Source organism: Pempheris klunzingeri, chromosome 7 (assembly GCF_042242105.1).
Source record: "Pempheris klunzingeri isolate RE-2024b chromosome 7, fPemKlu1.hap1, whole genome shotgun sequence".
Classification (NCBI taxonomy): domain Eukaryota; kingdom Metazoa; phylum Chordata; class Actinopteri; order Acropomatiformes; family Pempheridae; genus Pempheris; species Pempheris klunzingeri.
The window spans coordinates 28,582,085-28,606,344 of record NC_092018.1 but is presented as its reverse complement, the minus strand read 5'-3'; the positions used below and the strand labels follow the sequence as shown (position 1 = coordinate 28,606,344).

The window sequence follows — 24,260 nt, the reverse complement described above, 5'->3', positions numbered from 1 at the left end:
TTAAAATTGGTCTGATGATCTGAAACATGTAAGTGTGACAAAAAAGCAAAAGCAGAAGAAATCTGTAAGGGGGCAAATACTTTTTCACACCACTATATATACATATATAGTTAACCATATATAATATAAATGAAACACTTAAGCCCAGAATTTCCCTGTAACTTCATAAAAAGTATTCCTGGAAAGAATTCTGATTTGGTCATTATTAGTAAATTAGTTAGTACTTAGATACCGTTTTTGAGATACTCTACACTTGAAATGAGACAATGAGATATTGAAAATGAGATATCTTTCCACTTTTAACTCCTTCAATCACCTAACAGCTTTAGTTAGTAGTTTCTTTGCAGGTTTTACAAACAAAAACATTTGATTGCCTTATCAGATATGAGACATGGCTGCAAATGAACAATTCAGCAGATTCAAAGCACTTTAAGTGTCTCTACAACGTTTGAATGGATTACCATGAAATTAAATACAGATATTCATGGTACACTAACAACTGACTTATCCTCTTGTAGTACTCAGTGAACTAGACTGACACATACTAGACATTAAAATTCCCCACAAGATGAATACTAAGAAATTCGATGATCCTTTGACTTGTCCTCTCGCTCCACTATGTGACAGAGTGAAATAAACCGTATATTGGATGGATTGCTATTAAGCTTGCCTGAGATAAAGGTGCTTTGATACCTGTCAGAAAAGTAAACTTGGTTTCTCACACAAAATAAGGGGATGTCTCAAATCTCAAATTTGTAAACGAACTGTTTTGTTGAGTCACACTACATCACAGAGTGGTGAACAGAGTCTGTGCACAGAGGCAGTGAAACACTAGGTGGAGGCACAGAGACGTGAACCCTGTTTCACTGTTCCGCCTCCTTAGCCTCTTCACCTACGGGGACGCCTTCATTAAAACTGAACTGAGCAAGACACAGTGAATGCACACATCAACAACAGTTATGTGATTAATGACACCCCCTGGCTGTTTGACAGTCGTCCAGTTGGGACTTAGCATGATGAGCGCACTGATTAAACCGGAGAGGGGAACCCTGTAATGTCGACATCTTCACCCACTGAGGAGAGCTTTAGAGAGAAATCAAAAAGCATCAGGAAGACTTTACCCTCCTGGGGAATCTGTGCAAACATGACTCACCAGCAGCTCTTTCTGTGCTTTCAGTCCACTGGAACAGAGACACCACTATTATAAATCCACAGTCCCTCCCAGAACTGATTTGTCATCACTACAATATTATTCGTTATCATTCATTTAGGACTGTAAGCATTCATTATTCTATTTATTCAGGATCAATGATTGTGGGTGTAGTGTTTCATCCATCATCAGTGTACATGGTATTACACTGCTGTTAGAAACACTTGGGGGATGTTCTTGCTCTGTCCCAGTCTATATCTGACTACAGCGAGGCTGCAGATCTAATTATAGTCTTCATTACAGCTATTGCATTTGGAAGATGATATTTCTTTATAACGGGTGCCACACAGGTATTTGTTGGCAGAGGTTTTGTTCATAATCTCGCCTCTCTCAGAGACAATAGAGGGAGGGGGTGAACTAGGTCATCTGTACCATCTGTAGTTTATTGCTGCGGCTGGGAGCTCCTCTCCTAATGGCATCTGCTCAGAGATGGTGTAATGTACATATTCCCAGACATGCTGGTCAATGACAACACGGACAGAGCGCGGACAGGCCCTCTCACTGCACTGTTCACTGTTCCTCCCCTGTGGGAAAGCTGTCGACTCCACTTGTGCAACTGTGCTTAACACACAGAGGGGTAGACTGGCTTAACGATGCTGGCTGCATCGCTTCCCTTTCACACTCACAGAGGAGAGGAAGAACATCTTGACACTACAAAGGAGTAGCAAGGTGAAAATAAATCAATACAGTTGGCAGAGGGTGTCCTCTTGCCCTTTTGATGCCTCTGCGTAAACGGAGGCACTTTGCAGCCTTGCGCTCGTACTTAACACGCTCAGCTTTTTCCACCTTCGCACTGGTGAACGGCACCTACAAAGAGGCACAAGATTAAGGCTCCGTGCTTTTTATGTGCGTGGCAACTCAAAAAGACTGAAACAAAGAGAACGGCCTGAGAGAAGAATGTCTGAGACTGTGTATGACTTACCATGACATCCCTAAATCTGGTGTTTTTTTAAGAGGCTTGGGGGCCGGTCAGGATTGAGGTCAGCAACCACAAGCTCAGTTCAAATTCCACGCAAGTATATTAAGACATCCATCTGGCACTGCTCAGAGGTACATGAAATTATGGGAATGGGGATGGATGGACTAGAAGTTTTGAGGGGCCATATATTTAGTTAATCAACCAAAAGAAACAGCAACAAGAGTCTAAAAATGTCCTCATGAATCCCTTGTTAGGAATACGTCATACAAATTTATTGTAATGTGACATGGAAGAACACAAGGTCCCTTGGTTTTCACTGTGTACAGAGCAGTACACAAACAACATTTTGACAACAGGAACAGCATCAGGCAAACAACAGGAGCACCACTGACCAGCATTTCATACAATGCTGATCCAATTTGCAGCATGCAAAATATAAAACTTTCCTATTTACATTTCTATACATTAGAACTCCTCTCTTACAATAGAAAATATGTAAACATTTAGAGATCAGCTGGTCTCTGCTCTGTAGATTTTTTTCCTTTTGCTTCACTCCTACACTTTTCCAAAATGTTATGGACAATTGTTTTATTTTCATCTCTCCCAAGCTGTATACTGCAATAGTTTGTGTTTAGAAAGCTAGAATGCCATTTTCTTAAAGGGGCAAAATGACAATTTAACATCCAGGAAGAAAAAAAAAAAAAGTCACAGAATCACATCAAAGTTGAAGCTTTTAAGATTTAAATTTCACAGCTTTGTGATGTTAATAAAAAGCAACGGGAAATATATTCTCATCTGCGACCTTGAAAGGGGAGTGATGACTAATGGATGAAGGATTACAGCCGTTATACAGGCTCTCCTTTTTCCGACAGAGACAGTTGGTGGATTTTAATGGTGGGAAGGTTTCCGACAGGAGGGGGCTGGGTACAGTTTGACTCCTGCGTGGGAGTCCCTCCGCTGAGGATGCAGCAGCAGGTCTGGTGGAAGCTTTTACTGCAGAGTTTGGCCACTTTAGCTCTGCTCGTTTCGGTCGGTCCAGATCTGCCTGTGGGGCCCGCGGGAAAGACCCTCCACTCCCTGCTGTCCCTGGAGGAAGGGGTCCTGGACAGGGCCATGGAGGAGGAAGGGCTGAGCCGACAGGGAGCCTCCCTGCTGTCCAGGCTCAGGGCGTGGCCGTGACCCTGTGTTTTATTCTGACCCACATTCAGATGATGGTGGTGCGGTCTGGGGGTCGTCCGCAGACAGTGAACTCCGAGTAAACTCTGGAAAGCTTTCTTAAACTCCTGGTTGGAGCACGGGTAGATGATGGGGTTAATGCAGCTGTTGAAATAACCGAGCCAGAAGGTGATCTTGAAGACAGTGTCTGAAGGTCTGTACGCTGGGAACATGGAGCCTGTAATGACATTAGACACATACGAGTGATTAATATTAAAGCAGGAGGAACCACACAATCCAAACTGAGGAGTCTGATGAATCCAAAAACAGCCGTACTAGCGGCTCTGTGAGGCCGAAGGCACAGCTGCAGCTGGAGCTACATGCAAACATGAGCTTGCTCACATGTGACAATGCAAAGATGCTGATGTTAAGCAAGTAATATTTTTTTTTCAAGTTCTCCTTAGTTTACGCTGTTAACATTAGCTAAACACAAAGTACCAAGATATTTCACTCTGTACCACAATCGTTGATGTCATTTTTGATGAAAAGTTAGGGGATCAACCATCTTTAGGGTTCATCTAGTGGAGGACTCAAATGTCTGTACACAGTTTTGTGCTAATCCATCTATTAGATGTCAGTCAGCCTCTTTCACCTTACACTGCCAGCCAGTGGCACTAGAGGATCAGTTAGTCAGTCAGTCAGTTGTTAGGGATGGTTTTTTGGGCACCATGAATGCATGTACTGAATGTCATGGTCATCTATCCAGATGTTATAGAGACATCTCACTAAAAAAATGTGAAATTGCTTGTGGTTACAAGACAAAAAAAAACAGTAGCTCACAAAAGTCACCAGGATTCATCCTCTGGGAACATGAATACATGCCTGTAAAAAAAAACATGAATGACAATCCATCCATCCGACAGATATTTCAGTGAAGACAAGTGGTGAACTGACTAAGACTGCATGACTAGCATGGATAAAACCATTTAGATAGAGCTCCAGTTATTTGCTCTAGCATCAGCCTTTTTTTATTTTATAGGAAGTGAACACGTGGTCTGAAACTGCTGAGTGAAACTCATTTATAAGCCACTTAAGACAAAATATTTTTAATTGTTTTAGTCACTCTCCATTTGGACAAAAAAAAACTCTGTAGTTGCCATCAAGGTTAACGATTTTATTACAAGTGCCGTCATGGATAGTGCTTGTTGTGATTAGAAGAGGCATTCGCAGCAGAGAGCGTGAGTGGGGTCCTTAATGAAGAAGCAGAGAAAATGGTTTAACAGGCACATTACATGCAGACCTGTTTGTCACTGTTAATGTGTCTTCACATATCCAGCGGCTGCCAGTGAAACATTAAGATAATTAAATGACAGGCTTCTTGGGGGGCAGCTATCTATCTATCTATCTATCTATCTATCTATCTATCTATCTATCTATCTATCTATCTATCTATCTATTTATCTATCTATCTATCTATCTGTCTATCTATCTATCTATCTATCTATCTATCTGTCTATCTATCTATTTATCTATCTATCTATCTGTCTATCTATCTATCTATCTATCTATCTATCTATCTACCTATCTATCTATCTATCTATCTATCTATCTATCTATCTATCTATCTATCTATCTGTCTATCTATCTATCATCTATCTATCTATCTATCTCTCTATCCATCTATCTCTCTCTCTTCAGAAGTGGAAGGGGAGAAGCTGTCTTATGAAATGCTTTATTGGGCGAGCCGTTGAAAATGAGATCGTGATATAGAGCTGGATAGAAAGAAAAGGTGGAGAGAGTTTGAGAGCAAATCATTTTGTGCCCGACTGTACAGCTCATACATGTTATCCCCAGCGGTGCCAGTTCTAATATTGCCAGCACCCTGTAGATTCTTTTTTTGTTTTTTTGAAGAGAAAAAAAAAGAAGGGTTGTTCAATAAATGTCTTGTTGTCCAAAATCAATGAAGCATCAGCAGCTGTTGTCATGTAGAAACTGTGTAACTTCAATTGTGGTCCAACATCTTCTTTTTTTTCTCCTGTTTTTTTCCTACACCTTGGCTGAACCCCTTCAAGAACTGTTGGATGTGGTTTAGTCTAAAAAGAAGAATACTGTTATGGATAGATTTTGAGATTCAGAGTTTTTACCGAGCTGCAGCAAAATGCTGTGTTCTGGGAGAGATAAGAAGAAAGAGGGGGTGGCATTTCTTGCCCAACCTTGTTCATTTTTAGCATTGATTGATTTTTTGGTCACTTGAGGGGAGCAGAACAAGCTGAAAACGCTACTCTGAGATATTCTTCACCTAATAACGTTATTGTGGTGAATGTGTTAGAAAAGTTGCCTATATGTGTGAATATGTGTTCAGACGTGTTAGCGTTCCTGTTCCTGTCCATCCAGCAAACACAAGCCCAACATTCACTCTTTCATTCACCCCTTTTAATCTTTTTTGGTCTCCAACAACTGGGGGGAAAGAAAATCAGTTGTTTTCAGTTGAAAACAGCTGCTGCTAAAAACGACACTACTGAGACGAAAACAGCAAAGTTGCAGCCATAAAACCAAAACAATGATATGATATATGCAAAGAAGCTTAAAGGGAAGAAGAGGAAGATTTTTTTTTTTTCGTCGACGTGCGGGGGTTTAACTTCTCCCCTTCTTCTGTGACGTAGCGGTGTACTACACTTACAGGTGCAACAGAGTATTGCAAGCGTTTCAACATTCAATCAACATTCTTACTTGCAGAAATTGTATTTAAAGAAAACCACAACTCTAAGATATCTTTAAATCCTTAAAAGCAATAGATATATAATGCAGATATCCGTCATTCAATTCCTCCTGGTCAAAAAGAACATTTCACATATCTACAATGATATTGTCCCTATCCACAGTTGCCTTTTCAGATATTCACAACGTCATTCTATCTAGGATACATGATGCCACTTTTGCCACACATTTGTTATTTCAGTTATCCACAATGTGATTTTTGATAATCAGAATAAATTGTGGATATCTGCAATAGAGTTCTTACTATGACGGATATCCAGACAGATAATGATGATGCCAGAATGGCTCATTTTTCCTAGTAAGACTTATGTTGCAGATTTACAGAAGGCTCGTTATACAACCCAGTACACATGAATGGCACAAGTGATGGCAGGAGAGAGGGATGAAACTAAAGTCCCCATATGGACTTGAACTGGGGACATTTCAGGTCATGCTCTTATGTCTTAACATCTTGGTCCACGTGGGCAACCCATGATGTTATTCTTTGAATTAGCAATGATTTGCTATACAGCTTGTTATAGTCCTTGAGAGGGACTTCTATGATTTCTAGCACTACATTCCCACACTTTAGTTTTCTCTGATGAGAAAACAATGTTTACTCTAATAAACCAAATCAAACAATCATTAGTAGTCTGGCTCTACATGTCAAAGCAAGACCATTGCTTGGTGATTCAGAGATAAATCTGTCATTGTCCACAGACTTATGTGGCAGCGGTATGTAGCCTGACGCCAGCATTTGTAAGGCAGCACTGGTAAACTGATGCTTTTCCTCATTTCCCAGTCAGTAAAGGCCTTCAGCCAAATGGTAGTAGCTATATTTACGAGCATGAGAGCATGAAATAAATAAAAAAAAAAACCCTGAGGGACCTGTGAGGGCTTTGTCATATCTCATATCTACTCTTTGGATTCAGATTTCCTTCTCGCATAATCTCCATATTGACACCAGCGCATGTGATTTTTCCTTTAACCTTGTCTTCAGAAAGCTGGGTGGTCCTGAGGGGACCATCATATAGGGTCTGACACTGATGTGATGGCTTTATCTGTCATTCCTGGACTGGCGTTGTGATGAAGTGACTCATGGACACATGGGAGAGGAACAGAGAAATGTCTTAGCACATCATTCATGAATCTGTGAAATATATATTGGTCTGAAATTCTGTGCTTCTCTTTCCAGACAGGGGAGCACAGTCGGCTGTCAGAACTCTAAAAGATTTATAGAGCCTATTTATAGAACGTCTACCTGGTCAAGTCCAAACATTTACTACGCTGCTCTAGAGGCCACGAGGCTCGCCGTCTGAATGATAGTAACTTGGTCGCACAGAGGAGCAATTCAATTAACGGGATCAAACTATTACATTTGACAGCACTTAAAAAGCTGGCAATCGATGAGTGGATCTGCATTAATGTAGCTGCAAGTTTAATCGCTTTCTATAAATGGTCTGACTCACATGCATCAATGCAGGTGAACCTGTTTTTACTTATCTGATGGAGTAAAAGGTTATACAGAAGGTCATAAAGGTATGAAAAGACAACTTGTTTTTACTCTTAGTTTATAAAGGCAGACAGAAGGCATGACAGAACTCACCGATAGGTAGCACCAGGAAAAAGGGCAGCCAGCACAACACGAAGCAGCCAACCACGATGCCCAAGGTCTTGGCGGCCTTCTTCTCACGTGAGAACTTGAGTAGTCGCAGGGCGAAATGTGTGCGGCTGCGAAGGGCCTCGTCCTCTGAGACAGTTGTGTTGCCTCTGTGTATCCTGAGTATCACCCGCTCTGAGTCTGACTTCTCCGTCTTGTGGCCCTCCCTCACGCCCTGGCTCTCTCTGTGAGCTACCACATACACCCGACAGTACATGGCCAGTATGATGGCCAGAGGGAGGTAGAAGGAGCCCACGGCGGAGAAGATGGCGTAGCCCGGCTCCTCTGTGATCTTGCAGATGGACTCGTCCTCTGGTGCCGGCTCTTTCCAGCCAAACAAAGGTCCAATAGATATTATGACAGACAGCACCCACAGCAGCATTACTGCCAGAAGTGCCCTGCGTTTGGTCATGATAGTTGGGTAACGCAGAGGGTAGCTGACTCCAATGTAACGGTCAACAGAGATCACACAGAGGCTCATGATAGAGGCAGTGCAGCAGAGCACATCCACAGCTGCCCAAACATTGCAAAAGGCCCGTCCAAACATCCAGCGATCCACAATCTCCAGGATGGCAGAGAAAGGTAGCACAGTCGAGCTCAGCAGCAAATCTGCCACCGCCAGATTAACTATTAAATAATGCGTGACTGTCCGCAGGTGTCGATGACAAACTACTGAGAGGATTACCAGGATGTTTCCCACAATTCCAAACACAATGAAGACACCGAGCACCAGACCCAGAACCACAGCCTTCACCACGTTGAGCTCTGTGACTAAAACCTGGCTGCAGTTGGAGCAGTTCTGTGTCAGAGGCGCTGGGGTCATGTTGTCCAGGACAGGAACCATCTGCTCCAACACTACGCTGATGCTCAACACTGTCCTGTGCAGCAAAGGTAGACTAAAACACACACACACCTATTCAAGTTCACTACAAGAGGAAAGGGACATCATGGCATTCTCATAAAAGCCATTAGAGTAATGATCACATTAAGCCTGTCTTGTCATAACATAATTTGAATTATGATGGTTCTGGTAAATGAGCCATTACGATGGCAATGCATCAAGAAAAATAAAACTGTAGGACGCATACAGAAACACTAAGAGAGAAATATAATGTATGCAGGCGAAACCTACTGCACAGAGATCAGGTAATCCATCTTGAAAATGTTGCTGATGTTAAAACTGACTGTTTTTATTATGCAGATGGTGGAAAAACACTGTTGGAAATGGATCATAGAGGGGATACTCAGATGGGTGTATGCGTCTAGCAAAAGTCTTTGCAAAAACTGCAGTTTGGAAGCAAAATTTGAGTTCATATTCTCAAAAACTGGAGTGAGAAGCCACTTTTCTGGGTAAGATGGTAAGTGACATCCAGGCTCTTCCCGTCAGCAGCGGGATACAGCAGCCGTATCCAGGCCCTTTGAAAAGAGAAACAGTTTTAGAGAAGTGACACATACATCACTAACAGTAAAAAACAAAAGTATTCATCCTCGCTGCGCCTATTGTTTCATTGCAGTTTGTTTTTCTTCTTTGCCATGTTGCCACGGCTCAGATCTATCAAGACTGCAGCCGAGAGAGAGAGAATGTCTGAGGCACAGTTGCTGTCAGATCAATGTGACCATACCCTCATCTCTCACGTATCGCCTAATACCACGCGAGGTCGAGTGATAAAGAAAGTGATATCAGGACCGACCAGTTGCCTGTTTCACTGAACCATCTGGGAAACATTGCACAGCTCTAGATGACATCGAGCCAAACAGGAAGAGCTGGAGAGTCAATAATACGAAAGCCTCAATCACAAGACGTGTTGTGATCAAAGACCTATAGGTGATCTCTCTCTTGATTCGTCCTCTAAACAAATCTATATCTCACTGTAATCTCCAAGCAGAGGTCAAAACAATACACAGTTTGTGCTCATGAACCGTTTCAAGGGGATTTATTGCCTACTGATGCCACTCTCATGTTTATATAATAGGTGTAAAGCTCCAGCGACCAGGTAAGTAGCTGAGCTAAGTACAAGACTAGAAACCACCCAGCCAAGAAGCTCAAGCATGTATTTCCCCATAAAACTACAAATGGTTATTTGTAAATGACAGTTTTTGCCCATGTTAACCAATTTGGGAGCTTCACATGGTTCTTTTCTTTCCTTTGGACAGACCACAGCAGCCTGCTATCAGTCTAGATGCTAAGCTAAGATAATCATTTGCTTGCTGGCTCTTAGCCTCATAACTGATGCATAGTTTTGGTACAAACCAGATACAAGGTGATCATTTGGGAGCTGTAGAAGTGCTAATAGGCAGATTTGGTGAATGTGAGCTTGGCTAACCTTTCTGTCTTTATGCTAAGCTAAACTAATTGCCTGCTAGCTGTAAAGTGGTATTGATCTTCACATCTAACTCTCACAGGAAAACCGAACAAGCACATTTCCTGGGGTGTTGTACGATGCCTTATACATTTGTGAGTGCTCCCCCACTAACCTTAAGCCTCCTGCTTGTACATAATGCCTACAATCCCATTTCACTTGAAGTAAAAAACATTTTAATGTCAAGCCAGAATGTGAACGGCTCAGTCTTATCCAAGTGACGTTGTTGTGCACGGCTCCTGCAGCGGTGCTGGTCTTGGCCTGAATCACTCCCTGTGACTTTGATGCATCGAATTAATTTGAAATGTTCTGTCCTTTAACTGCAAAACAATGTCTTACTTCCATGCAAACTCCTCCACTTTGACAGATGTGAGATTAATCTTGTCCGTGCAGATTACTGACATTTGTAACGTGGATGTTCCTTAACTAAATGTAGATTAGAGGGGGCTAGTAAAAGTATTGCGGCCATGTTGACGATTTCAGGATTTTGTTAAGCTGCTTTATTTGAGACTAAATTAAAACTTCATTTGAGTTGCCCTCTTTTCTACCGAATGCGTTCCATATCTATCTATCTATATCTATGTGTTCTTGTTCTCCCTCAGTAGCCGTTCAGTTTACACAACGATGCTGGGTCAAACAAGCTTAACACAGAAACAGACTCTGCAAAGACGTCAGGGAGGGCAAAGATATTAAGCAGTCCACTCCGGTCTTTGGTCCCCTGCTCCTCGCCACACTATAAACCACTGGCTGACCTTTTCCTCTGCTCTGCCCTGTACGTACACCTGCTGGACATGTTTGAAAGGCTTGGTTATGTCTATGGTTGGCTGGTGTAGCTGGCACGGTGCAGCAAAAAGCCTGTCTTCAGCAGCCATCACAGCAGAGCACCTGAGCGCTTCTCCCACCCACTCATGTAGAGGAAGGAGGTGTGGGGAGAGGCAGAGGGTGGAGGGGGCGAGCTGCTGCCTCTAAGGTAATTATGAAAGTACGAGGTACATGTTTATACACAGGAAAATTGCAGGAGCTCATTACACCATCATCATTTTGCACTGCAGGAGAGATTAAGTTACCTCAGCTTAAAATATTAAGTGTCTCTCCCACGTTAGAAAATAAAACATACTGGGTTGCAATGAACCGGAGAAAACAAGCTCACTTCAGTCACAATGACTGTGTCATCTGCCAGGCTGCTCTTCTTCTGTGTTTATTCTCTCAGCACTAAAGGGGTTTGGGGTCATTTGCACCATTTGGGCAGCCGATGGTTATGTCAGTGGCAGGACTGTGATGTTCATGTAACATTTGTGGCTGCTCAGTGACCTATTACTATGAGACTTTAATGTTTTTTTAATAATGAAATAATAAGAAAATGTCTTCCATCTAGACTTTCTCCTTGTGAGTCAAGCCAATTATGTGTTTTTTTTCTCATTTCCAATGAGCCTAACAAACCTAACCTGATTAAGCTTGTTCTATATAATTACAAGATTTAAACTCCTGATTAAAAACTGATTTATCAACCTGTTGACTTCACAGTGCTGCAGTGTGAGTTTGAGGTGTCTCATACAGGATGAATATGGACCCAGGTGCAGTAAAGGCTCTTTTCCGGCATTGATCGGTTTAATATTCACACAGAGTAATGCGCATCGACACTGGCATCTGCTCAGTGAAAGAGCAGGTGCACAGTGGGATGACCCTAAGCCTGTGAGCAGCTCCGCAGCCAAATAGCTGCAGCTTAGATGCCTTGCTCAAGGGCTTCTGTCTTTACTTTCTTATATAAAACAGTGGAGGTCCTTCCAGTCACAAGCGTGTTTCTCCGCCACAGAACAGCTCACAAACACAGGCTTTGTGTTCTTGGCCATTTTCCAGGCAGACACACAACAATGTGTTGAAGTGGTTGCTGCGCAGCTGCTGCTGTGGGTTGGACAGGAATCCACAATAATGTTGAGGATGTGCAGCCTCTCTATGTCTGCAGTTATTTTAATTGGCCAGGAGTAAACATCCATTCAGGCTCAGATGTAATCTCAGCCTCTTCACTGGTGTGCTGTGTAATTCCCAACTCTATAAGAGGAGGCCTCTGTGTATGACTTGAGGTGATAGCTGACAGAAAGGGACACCCACCTTAATTAAAGGACAGAGAGTGGGACGAGAGATGGTCGACGGTCATCAGAGATCTCATGGTGTGTGTATTCAAAGGAAGGTATCTCATCATCTTCAAGATGTAAATTTAAGAGAGTCAAGATCGACTTAATAACAGAAATAGCATCACATAAATCAGCTATTTATAGTCACAGTTACATTTCTGTGCATCTTCCTCTTCCTCCTGTTGTGTGTGGGGGTGTTCCTACTGTCCTGCCGCTCTCTTTCACCTGGATCCTGAACACCTGCCTTTAATCAGCTCATCACCTCTCTGAGCCTCACACACCTGACACCCCCTCTCCCTCCTCTCCCCCCTCGGTGCCTGATCGTCGTGTCAGCTCCCCAATATTAGTGACTGACTCTTCGGGGGTTTTAATTCCAAGTTTGAACTAACTGTCTTTCCTTGGATCCATCCAGGATCACTCCTCATCTGTCCGCCTGCTCAGCATCGCTCTCTCTCTCATCCTCTGCAAATAAACCTTCTAACCTCACTTCATCTCCACCCTCTGCTTTTGGGTTCCCTCTCAGCTGCACAACACAAAAACAATTCTAGATAATCAGACAGAGATGAATCACACGTTTCATTACTTTTGTAGTAGTTGAAGCCCACAATTAAAATATGACTTAAATCACTTAAATTCCGACAAACCTCTCCTTGTTTTTAATCTGCTCATGTGGTCAGAAACAAAGACATTTATCCAACATCTGCATCACCAGCACGCACAGCAAATTTAGACACGCGGCAACTGAATGAGATATAATCATTATGAAGACAGCGAAGAGAAACTATCAGATTAAAAGCTTGAAACTGAATGATCCGCCACTCACCTGTAACTTTGAGTGTGATTATCACATCCTCGCGGAGACGGCTGTGGTTGTCAGCCTCGCACTTGGAGACAGTGAAGGAGAAGCAGCCCAGTGCGCTCAGCGAGCGGAGACCCTCACATCCGCCGGTGGAAACGCCCGACCTTCAGGTGCTCCAAGTCTCTCCAGATGATGGTGAGCACCAAATGACTCACTGCCTCTCCTCCAAACACCCCCCCCCCCGCCCCCCAAAACCCTCCCGTACATCCCCACCTCCCACCACCACCCAGCCATCCTCATCCTCACATCACCTCACCCCCCCTTCAGCATCACTCCCCGTGCGTCATCGCGACCAGTCACTGTCGACTCAAAATGACTTTTCATTCAGAAATGATTTCATTAACGAGCGTCACTCACTTTGCCAACTGTCAAACTGCCCGAGTGGAAAAGTTTGATCATTTTTCAGCTTGTACACAAATAACACAAGTGGAAGCTACACTTTCACTAAAAGGGCTGAAGAAGGGACTACTTTCTTTCACAGCCCGTATTCCCCAGAGTCATTCCTCAATAAAGGAGCTTTCTCCTACATTGCTTTGCCCTGAGGGTAAGGTGGACTATCACTTAAAAATAATGGTGGAATTACTTACCAAGATATATAATATACATGAATGTGGACCAGTCATTTGCCACACTTTTCTTTATCCTGTAAAGTTTATAAGTATTCTCTCCTCCAGTAGTTCATAGTCATAAAAACATACAGATGGCTATTTTATAGTTATCACGCTGCACTCCTCTTCATTTTGCAGCAACAGCACGTAATGGCAATAACAGAAACTTATCCATATTTAAAAACTATTAATAATGTAAATTCCCCAAATACTCTCTAATCCAGTAATACTACGACTTTTCCCATGTAATAATCAAATGAATCATTAAAGTAGTACTTCCTCTTAATAGCAAAGGAATAAAGAAGTTATATAAGCACAACATATTATGTACAATATATATATTCACTCAATACACATTTGTTAATGCCAGCAAAGTAACTGTCAATTAATTACAATCTTATGTTGCAATTTCACTGGAGACTTCATTATTCAACGTCTGCCCTTTTTTCTCCTTTTTTCAATTAAGCTATGATGAAGCGATGAAGCAGAAACACTAACACACCTACAGGCACACATGAATAGACGCAATACATTGATTTTCTTCCGGACTGATTCCACGCTGGATAAATCCTTGGTTTAGCCAGTTAGTGCATTCTTTGCTTCCCAGTTGGGTCCAGATTTGAAGGCTGTACCTGAGGCTGTTGTGGATCTGTAATGGTGAGAAACGTCAGGCTCATCTGTGAAATAAACACTTGCTCAATCAATGAAAAGACTGGCATTGTACAATCCTCAGTGTCTGCCTGCCTGCTGTTATCCTGGGGACCAATCTGCTCCATTATGTCCAGAGTAAAATCACAAGCTCAATTCTGAACTCTCTACAATCACAGCAGCAGACGGCACCAAGTAACATAAACATAACATTATTATTCTATAAAAGCAAATATCACAAATGAAGCATCCTTAGGAAAACAATTTTCACAGCCTTTTAGGTTAAAATTTATCATTTACAGATTACATCTCCTTCTTATCATTTCTTATTGTGAATGTATGGCTGTCTTGCACACGGACAGAACACTTTCTGAATAAGTAATCACTTGCACAACAGATCAATTACTGTGTAATTATGTTTGCATTAAAGAAACAAACCAGTTAACACACGCCCGTGCTTGAAAAAAAGAACTACAAAAATAACGAGGCAGTGAAATGACTCTCGTATGCTTCTTCTGTGATCGTTTGCTGTGTATTTGCATCTCGTTTGGGTCTACCCTGCTATCTAAGACCTGTTAGGAAAGCAATTACCTGTCTGAGTCGCCCATGCAGTGAGACGAGCTGCTGAGTTTAGATACTGAAATCAATATCTCTGCACTGGAAGAAACATTTCCCATCGTGGAGGCAACAAACCAGAGCTGAGCATTCGCACTAATGTTGGCATTTACAGTGACATTCACCTTAATTGCATATCAAGAGATTTCCTCTCCTAGACTTTGACAAAATCCTCAAAAAATAGAGCGCAACAGGCACAGATTTTAATCATTAGAGCGACTAAATGCACATGGCTAACATTTGGCTGCAGGGCACTGATTTGTTTGTGTAACAGTGAAATGGTGAATAGCTTGAAAGGAAAACCGATATAAAGTGCTTTCCATTTCACGGGCAAATTCAAAATGTGAATACTTTATGTTGTAATAATATTCTCCGAGCCACTGAACCACTGCAGGCAGACTTTTTTTTTTATAAACAGAAAGAAGAAACCGAGTTGACACTGTGAAATAAAGGTGATAGACTTCGTCATAGTTGATGATGCTCCTCATGTAGAATGTCCTGCAGCAGTCAGCTGTCCACCCACACACAAACACAGCTAAACTGAGCCTCGCTCATTCGCAAATGAGAGAATTAATGTTACTGTAATGTGCTGGAACCATCCTCTATGACATACAGTGCAGATAAGTATGACATTGTCGCATGCTGGACACATTGAAACTTTGACCTGATGACGGCGCTCGGTGAAGAATCAGGCGACTGATGTTACATGTCATCCTGAGGGGAACGTGGATGTGTGCACCACATGTCATGTCTTAAAACCACAAATGTGAAAATCACAGTGGCGCATCCATTCAGCCGATGTTGAGATATTTCACTAGATAAGTGAAAACTGTGACCTGCTGGAGGTGTTAAAGGAAAAGTCAGGGGATTCATCCTCTGTGGGCCATGTCAAATTTCATAGTGATCCATTAGTTAGTTGTTGAGATATTTCAGTTTGGACTAAAGTGGTGGACTGACTGACTGATAATGTCAGCCACAGAGGCACTAATGATAAAAAAAGGCAATATTCACACCCAAATTCCACTTACATACATATTACTGCTCAAATATTCAATATATTTGAACAAACAAAACAGAAAACCACAAATCAAGTCAATCATTTATTTCCTCCTCGTGTCCGCGCAGAGTGTGTGCAAGCTTATTTGACAAGCTTGTTGCTCAGCAGCACCTGTGCACCACCCGCCTGCTATATCAGATCATTTCTGAAACCTGGGGGGGGGGTTTAAAAGGAAAAAGGCTAGGCCACGGGGAGATTGCAGCATGTTGAAGCTGTATAATGGTTTGGCCTTTTATTGGGCTCCAGTCGTGGTGCTGTGTGCAATTGCTGTAATACAGACAGACTTAATTATCTCAGCAGACAGGACTCCACTCTGAACAGGACTCTAATTATGGCCTAAATGCTGCTCTCTTACTGTTCAGTGTCATACCCAGGGGTCAGAGGGGGGCGACTGCTGCTTACTTCTTGCCCCGGAGCCACACACACACACACACACACACACACACACACACACACACACACACACACACACACACACACACACACACACACACACACACACACACACACACAGGGCTCAGTGTGCCCAGCTGTTCTGATGCTCTTCTGTGCAGGTATTGTAGCCTAGTGGAAGGGATTATCTAACATGACAACACACTCTGCCCCCCTCTGTCTTTCCTAAATCATCTGATTAATTTATTACAACTCCAGGTGCCACTTGCTCAGCATTGTTATTTGTATTGTGAGGTTCATTGCACCAATATTGCACAAGACAATCCCACTGAAATCCCTAAAACCCAAATGTATTTCAGCAAAGAATGGGCAGCAGGGTTTCCTTCAGACAGCCTACTTTATCACAGGTCTCATTCTGAGCCCGCTCATTTAGAATTCATGCAGAATTAATGCAGATTCATCAGTCTTTTAGATTGTTTCAGGCGCAGATAAATAAAATGCCATGTTTCTACATTCAGACAAAGGAAGGGGAAGCGGCTTGTACAATGCACTGACCTTGATTATAGGCACCGAACATCCAAGCGGGGAGACGAGGCAGGGAAGAGTTTGGTGTACAAAGGAATATGCACCAGTGACGCAGAGTTTGTGTCAACTAATGAGTGCAGCCAGCATGCGGTCACACGGCTCAGTGAGATATGAGTAAGGAAACTGGCATGATTAATAAAAAAAAGGGCAAAGTTTACCTCTGTTATTCTCAGTAACAGGTGCAGTGGGGATGGCAGCATGCACACGCGAAATGTCTGCACAGTCAGTTCTTTCAGGAGGAAGTGGTGGCTTATATGATGGCTTTCTTCTGAAAAAGAGGACATATGTGGGAGCAAAATACACTCCACATTTGCACACAGCAGTTTGAAAAACTGATGCATACAAATGGCCAGTAAAAGGAAAAAAAATACATTTGTTTAATCCCCCTAAAACAAAGACAAAATCCACTTGTATCCGGGGTAGATTTGTAGAGATTATGTCTTGCAGATGCTTAAATAGGCTATATTTGTGAGTACGCATCAGAAAATTGAACAAGAAGAGAGAACACACAGTGCTGAATAGTGCACGGTGATTCATATTCCATGCAGTGAACAACGGGAATGAGAAGAAAATTTAATGATTTCTCATATTCCTCCAGAGAGCAACAATATGGCCTTAAACTACAACAATGTGACTTGTAGTCAAGGTCACTGAGCGCACTAATGATCATTCAGGATCCGTTCTTTCCCGATATGTGTTTCAAAGGCAACAAGAGTGAATTATTGATGCTGCAAATACATCTCACAAGTATATGCATGTCCTTTATTATTGCTGCACTCATATTTGCTGGTGATGTGTTGTCTAGATTATGAACAACTTGTGGACATTTATCCTTGACTGTACCAAACACGGCTCTGCCAGAAAGCTAGAATCACAATGGTCTACTGCTATGAGGCTTCAGGGCCATGCAGCTATCTAAATTCTGCCTGCAGGAGAGTCTATATTTGTCTATGTGACAGTCCAATTTTCCAAAGACCAGCAAGGGAGTTTAAAAAAAAGGGGAGAAAAAGGACAGTATACCTTACCCTAGCAGCTTTTATCATTAATTTCAGCCAAGTTGTCAGCAAATGTTCGTGTGTGTGTGTGTGTGCTTGGTCTATTACATGGTCATTCACAGGCTAGTTTATTGCTGTGCATGACCAGAGAGATGATAATATCTGGCAGAGATAATATAGCATACACAAAAAATCGAGGGTGGGTTTGATGGATAATGGAAATCAAAGGAGATAAGTAGCCAGTTTTGTAAATTATTTAGGAGTAATTGGAGCTGATTTTTTTTTTTTTACCTAGTGGACTCTGCCAGTGCTCACATTTTCAGCTTGTAAAATTTGGATGTGAAATAAATGCACGCGTGCGATATATAAGAATGCATCTCTGGCTAAAAACAGCAGTCAGAGGACTGTCAGTGTGTCTCAGCTTCTGTTTCACGAAAGTTAACTGAAAAAAAAATCTGCAGCCTTTACAGAAACTTTATCTTCTGAGAACACAGTGTGATCATAAAGCCTGAGCCTGAGAGAAGACCTCAGGAAATGAACATCCACACACAGACAGATGCATCTTGACACCAGAGTGTCAGGGTGCTGCCCGACCTGGGTTCAATGACACCCTGCAGCGCCCTCTTGTGGCAGACACGGGGCGGTGCAAACCCCCTTCAGAAGAACAATTAATCAGAATAAAGTAGATTTTAACGCTTTGCTTTTATATCATTCTTTTTCGGTGTTGATCTCACATCGCACGTATAACACTTTCCCTTAAAATAACGTGGTGATTTGAGCTTTCAACAACATCCGGCGAAGGTGACGCTTCGGTGTGCGCAGGCGCAGTAGACCGAGGCGAAAACGCGGAAGTGCCATGCTAGATGATGCATTAATCTCTCTGTTTTTAGGAAATAGTAGCGCTCGTACACCAGACCTGGTGGACACTTTACTGTCCTTTGGCACTGACAGCTTGTGATCGATCCGGATGATGTCGACACCACTCCTGTAGCCGAGCTGGTTCCTCGTTACTTCACTGAAACACTGATAACAACCTGAGCAGGTGAACAAGATGCCAGCTCGTAACGTTGTGTCCAACGGGAGTCCCAGCAGCAAAGTTAGGTATTCCAGGTTAGCTACTGATGATGACGGCTACATCGATCTACAGGTAAGAGGACACACTCACATACCAACACTTTAGGATCAATCATATAAACATGTGTGATCTGTGCTGGATGAAGATGGTTAGAAAACAAATTCTTTCTCTGCTTTTCAGACATTATGATATCAGTTCTATCTAATATCATTCAGGTTTTATCAATAGTAAAGGCCTAAATGCAACAGAAGCTGAAGTGTCCTGACTTTTAGTGTCTACTGTGGGTCAAGCTCCAAACACTACATTTCCCACAATGCAACTCGATAACGATATTTTCTCTCACTTGAAAAAGCTCCTCTAGAGTCACAGAAGACTTGATTTCAGGTGTTTTCACAGGCTGAATAAGGCTCTGCGTGACTAGTAAATTGACCTCTGTGTGTAAAATTGGTGGGATTACCCTTTAAATCAACACAACTACTTAATGAAACATGTTATTTGTCACATACACAGTTATACACAGTATAATACATAATCCCCTTCCCATGATATGAAGTACCTGTGAATGAGTCATGGATTAAACTTTCCAAGAGGAAAAGGGGGTTTCAGTGCATGATGAGTCGGCTAATTCGGCCTGTCCAGTTCAGTGCATGAGTGAGGAAAACAGGCACTGCTGTAGAAAGCCCTTTGTGTCAGAGAAAAGTGTTTTTAATTAAATATTTCTCCTCTGCAGTTCAAAAGGAGCCCACCCAAAGTCCCGTACAAAGCCATAGCACTGGCCACAGTCCTCTTCTTAATCGGCTCTCTGTTAATCATCATTGGCGCCCTCCTCCTGGCTGGATACTTTGGAGTCACTGTGAGTTTTTACAGTGTTTCGCTGCATGAACGCCACATTTACCTTTTATTAAAATGAATGTCTGACTGGGCCGATTTCTCTCTGTCAGCACTCAGACCGAACGGTTCCTGTCCTCATCATTGGGATCCTCGTCTTCCTGCCTGGAATTTACCACCTTCGAATAGCTTACTATGCTTCAAAGGGCTACCAGGGCTACTCTTACGATGATATCCCGGACTTTGATGACTGACTGACAGACAGACAGACAGACAGCTTCAGCCACAGTCTTCCTGTACTTACATACACTCATAATATTGTGCTTGAGCTCATTTAAAGGCACTGATATCTCTAGTTTGAATAGATTCTGTATATCACCTGCATCTGAATCTAAATGATTTAGATGTTATTTTCATAGGGCTATATGCCAACGTAGTTGATGCCAGCCTGCTGTTATGAAGCCAAATCAGTGTTTAATTTGTATATTTGTTTCTTTAGCTTGATGAATTAATAAAACTGTGATTTCATAAGTCTCTTATTTTTGCAATATATATTTTTTGTATTTGGATCGTCTATACAGAGAGAGAGAGAGTGTGGCATTACTTCTTTAATTTGTTCAATAGTAGAGAAAGCTCATAAAACTGGTTTAAAATGAATTAGATAACAGTACAATTAACATAGAAATGTGCAAAGATGTGAGGCTGTGCATCACACATTGTATTGTTTATCTTGTCGGGCAGATGATGATGTGATATTTAATAGAAGGCTATTATTACTGGTTAGTCCACAGTACGATCTAAATACGGTAGAACTCAGTTTGCCTAACTCTCCAGTTAATTCTTCCCTACTGTTAGTGGAGGATTTCATGTGATTAATTCCAATCCCTTGATCTCCATATGGTGCACCTGGCCTGTGAGAGTAAACATTGTCAAACAGTGAAGTTCACACCCAATTAAGATCTGACATTCTGTTAATCTGCGTCTAAAAAACCTCCCCTCTAATCCGTGCTATCAACTCATCACTTCTATCATCATTTGAAAGTGTGCCAGTGAATGGCGAGGCTACCACCTCCATTTCCTCTGCAGGATAATGTCATAAATAAAACGCAATGCCAGCACTTGTATAAACCTTTCTGATGCCTGGCAACCACCTGTTTTAGTGGATATTTTCAAGGACAGTCACTTTTTTATTTATTTTTTTGTCAGAACACAAACTACTACCTACTATCAGACCGATCAGATAAAACCACTTCACATCAGCTCAGAAACCTTTTTTTTTTTTTCCTCTGAAGGCTTCTCACCTTTTCACGGTGCTCTCACACTTGAACACAAAGTCCCTTACAGGAGACAGAGATCGACTGTTCTGTTCCTGGCACCTGTCATTTTGTTTTCTCAGCAATTCAGCATTGAACAATCCAACACTTTGTTATAACATGGTAATGTGCAAACATTACAGGCACTTCAGTGACATATGAGCATGTGTGTGATATTCTAGTGATTTAATAGTGTTTGTCCATAGCTGATATCCTATTACTGTTTTAAGAGGAAGTCATTGTAAAGTAGTTTTTTAAGGGCTGGATCAGGCCTTAGACCAGCCCCTAGTTATGCTGCTATAGGCTCAGACTGCCGGGGGACTCCCATGATGCACTGGGCTCCTCTATTCTCTATCCTCCTCTTCCTCTCCATCGTTATGTCTCATGTCAGCCAAATGTCTGCCTCTAACTTGCTATCTTCCCCGGAGCCTTTCTGTACTTTCTCATCTCTCAGGTTCCTGTGGATCCTGTGGATCCTGGTCCTGGCCCTGCTGATGTGGTTCTCTGGTTCCTGTGGATCCTGGTCCCGCTCCCGCTGATGTGGTTCTCTGGTTCCTGTGGATCCTGGTCCCGCTCCCGCTGATGTGGTTCTCTGGTTCCTGTGGGTCCTGGTCCTGGCCCTGCTGATGTGGTTCTCTGGTTCCTATGGATCCTGGTCCCGGTCCCGCTGATGTGGTTCTCTGGTTCCTGTGGATCCTGGTCCTGGTCCCGCTGATGTGGTTCTCCACCAGCCAATGGATGTGCGTCTGTCCAAGGCTACAGCCTGTCCGTCCTTGGGAGCTGGATCTCTCCTTCACTGTGGTGCTCCCGGAGGTTTCTCTTTTCCCACTGGGTTTTTTGAGTTTTTCCTTCCCGAAGAAGGAGGGTCATAAAGGGCAGGTGATGCCTCGGACTGATCCACCGGACTGATCCATTGGCCTCATCGACTGCTGGACTCTTTATTAGATTGTTTGTTCGCTTACACTTGTTTATTTCAGTGAACTTTGTAAAGCACTATGAGACACTCTGTTGTGATATTGGGCTATACAAATAAATTGAATTGAATAGAATTGAATAGTTATTAAAGTCTCAAAGTTGTTACACATGGGCCTCTGTAAGCCTTGTTACTGGAGCACAGTGTCGCCCCCTTGTGGTGCTACTCGCTGCTCTGCACTGGATTGGCTGTTTTAAACTGGAGGGTAAAAAACAAGACAAGAGTTGCCCCTCAATAACCCAACCGACCACATCAGCACCACCATCAACACCATCAACACCATCAACACCACCAGCAGCACCATCAGCACCACCAACACCATCAGCACCACCAACACCATCAGCACCACCAACACCATCAGCACCACCAACACCATCAGCACCACCAGCAGCAGCAGATCTGAGTCTGTTCCACTTTATTTTAGGAGGACATCAGAAGAAGTGGGTTCTCCTGAGGTGAGCTAATGAGAATCTGACACAGTTCAGTTTAAAAACTCTCTCTCTGTGTGTGTTTTAGCCCTGTGTTATACTCACATGGAGGGCCATCTAAATTAGTTTGAACAAAGATATAACAAATACTTGTTTTCTTTCGTCTCTGACAGCACAAAGAAAGAAATAAGAAGAAACTGAAGCTAATGAAGAAGTTGTAGCGGTTAGCACGAGGTTAGCCAAACTCAGCTGTGGGTACAACAGCACCTTACATCAAGTTAATAAACTAATAAACACAATACGTGGGTTGTGGTAATACATGTATAATAAATGTGTATTTAATGTTTAATGTGAGGTTTATGAAGTTAATAATAGCTCGCTCTTGCTAGCTTCATTTTGAGCCATTTCGCTAATGTTAGCAGGAAGCTAATTAAGGTTAGCTTACATTCTGAAGGCTGAGCTGTAGATTAAAGCTTGTTACATTTATTTAACTCAACTTCTGCCCCAACACACACCTTTAATTGGCATTCAGGTTGTTAAAGTAGTTAATTATTAAATATTCAAAGACAAAAAAATGACTTTGTTTTTCCCGCTCGACCCAACAGTCTGTTTATTAATGTGGTTTTTAAAAAGTGACTTCATGTGAAGATACAGTAAAGAACGATAACCTCAGCATATTGATTACCTTCACTAGTCCTTATAGGGAATGTGTTACAGGGTGTCAGTGGGTGATAAATCCCAACACATTAAATTTGAAATGACATAAATAATTTCGACTACATCGCACTTTTTCCATTGATCATAGTGGGACCGTGGTCTCCGCTGCACGGTAACAACACTTTGATTCACATCTGCTGGCTGCTTCAGAAAACGGCTCCACGTCAAATGTGTCCTGTAGGTGTGTGTTTTCCTTTTGTTTCGGTCCCTCAAGTGTTTCCCACGGAGAGACGGAGCTTTTGTCCGCAGCGCCTCCGCTGCAGCACAAGCACCAAGTCACAGACAGACAGGCGGAAGTGTGCTGCTGTACCTTCAACATAAAAGCCTTCTCTTGTCAAGCGGTAGGTGTATGTGTGAATGTATGAATGTGCACTGACTTTAACTCACACTACTTCTCAGCCGTTTGACTTTTCACAGTGACTTTTCTGGTTTCAATGTTGTCTTTGCTTGTTCTTTTCGTCAGCATCCTTCACACAGTGTCAAAAAGCCTATTTGGTATAAGAAATATACTCAATCACAGAGATGTGATACTAACAATTATTTTCAACAGGACTTGTCTTGATGATGAATACATGCTCTGCCACAGTGACACAGTGACAGTGAGACAGCGTGCACAAAACCAGGACCCTGAAATTGAATTCTAGTGTTTAGACCAAGTGTTACATCATCTTCGATTCATGTAGTTCATAAAATGATGGATGCCCGTCACAGTTTTCCAGAGTCCAAGGTGACATCTTTAGATTAAGTATTGTGTCCAACCCAGCAGTCAAATATGTAAAGATATTCAACATACAGTGATATGAAATAGACAAAAAAAACTGTAAATTCTCACACTTCACAAGCAGAAGGCAGCTAATATTAACACCTGAGTATGGCCTCAGTAGGAGCTTTATTTCGAAAGGTGTAACAGGAAGTGTGCTGGCTGGGTTGTGTGTAAACCTGACGGCTGTAGTGGAAGAGGGAGGAGGAGGTG

At 42.4% G+C, this 24,260-nt stretch overlaps 2 protein-coding genes across 2 annotated transcripts; one reads left to right on the top strand and one right to left on the bottom strand.

The window, feature by feature from the left end:
- Positions 1–2,974: 2,974 nt before the first annotated feature.
- On the bottom strand, positions 2,975–8,560 carry adra1aa (adrenoceptor alpha 1Aa). The gene is made up of 2 exons (XM_070834230.1): positions 7,648–8,560; positions 2,975–3,522 (listed from the first exon to the last, which is right to left on the bottom strand). The coding sequence occupies exons 1-2, from the start codon at positions 8,543–8,545 to the stop codon at positions 2,975–2,977; spliced, it is 1,446 nt and encodes a 481-aa protein (XP_070690331.1). The 5' UTR covers positions 8,546–8,560.
- A 10,235-nt stretch (positions 8,561–18,795) lies between these two features.
- On the top strand, positions 18,796–20,387 carry tmem230b (transmembrane protein 230b). The gene is made up of 3 exons (XM_070834039.1): positions 18,796–19,100; positions 19,759–19,881; positions 19,970–20,387. Exons 1-3 carry the CDS (start codon positions 19,005–19,007, stop codon positions 20,108–20,110), a joined length of 360 nt encoding a protein of 119 aa, XP_070690140.1. The 5' UTR covers positions 18,796–19,004; the 3' UTR covers positions 20,111–20,387.
- The last annotated feature ends 3,873 nt before the right edge of the window (positions 20,388–24,260 follow it).

Coding starts and splice junctions, on each gene's coding strand:
- adra1aa (XM_070834230.1), bottom strand. CDS start 8,545: ATGGTTCCTGTCCTGGACAACATGACCCCAGCGCCTCTGACACAGAAC. Junction 3,523..7,647: donor TTTCCTGGTGCTACCTATCG/GTGAGTTCTGTC, acceptor ATGTCATTACAG/GCTCCATGTTCCCAGCGTAC.
- tmem230b (XM_070834039.1), top strand. CDS start 19,005: ATGCCAGCTCGTAACGTTGTGTCCAACGGGAGTCCCAGCAGCAAAGTT. Junction 19,101..19,758: donor ACGGCTACATCGATCTACAG/GTAAGAGGACAC, acceptor TCTCCTCTGCAG/TTCAAAAGGAGCCCACCCAA. Junction 19,882..19,969: donor CTGGATACTTTGGAGTCACT/GTGAGTTTTTAC, acceptor TCTCTCTGTCAG/CACTCAGACCGAACGGTTCC.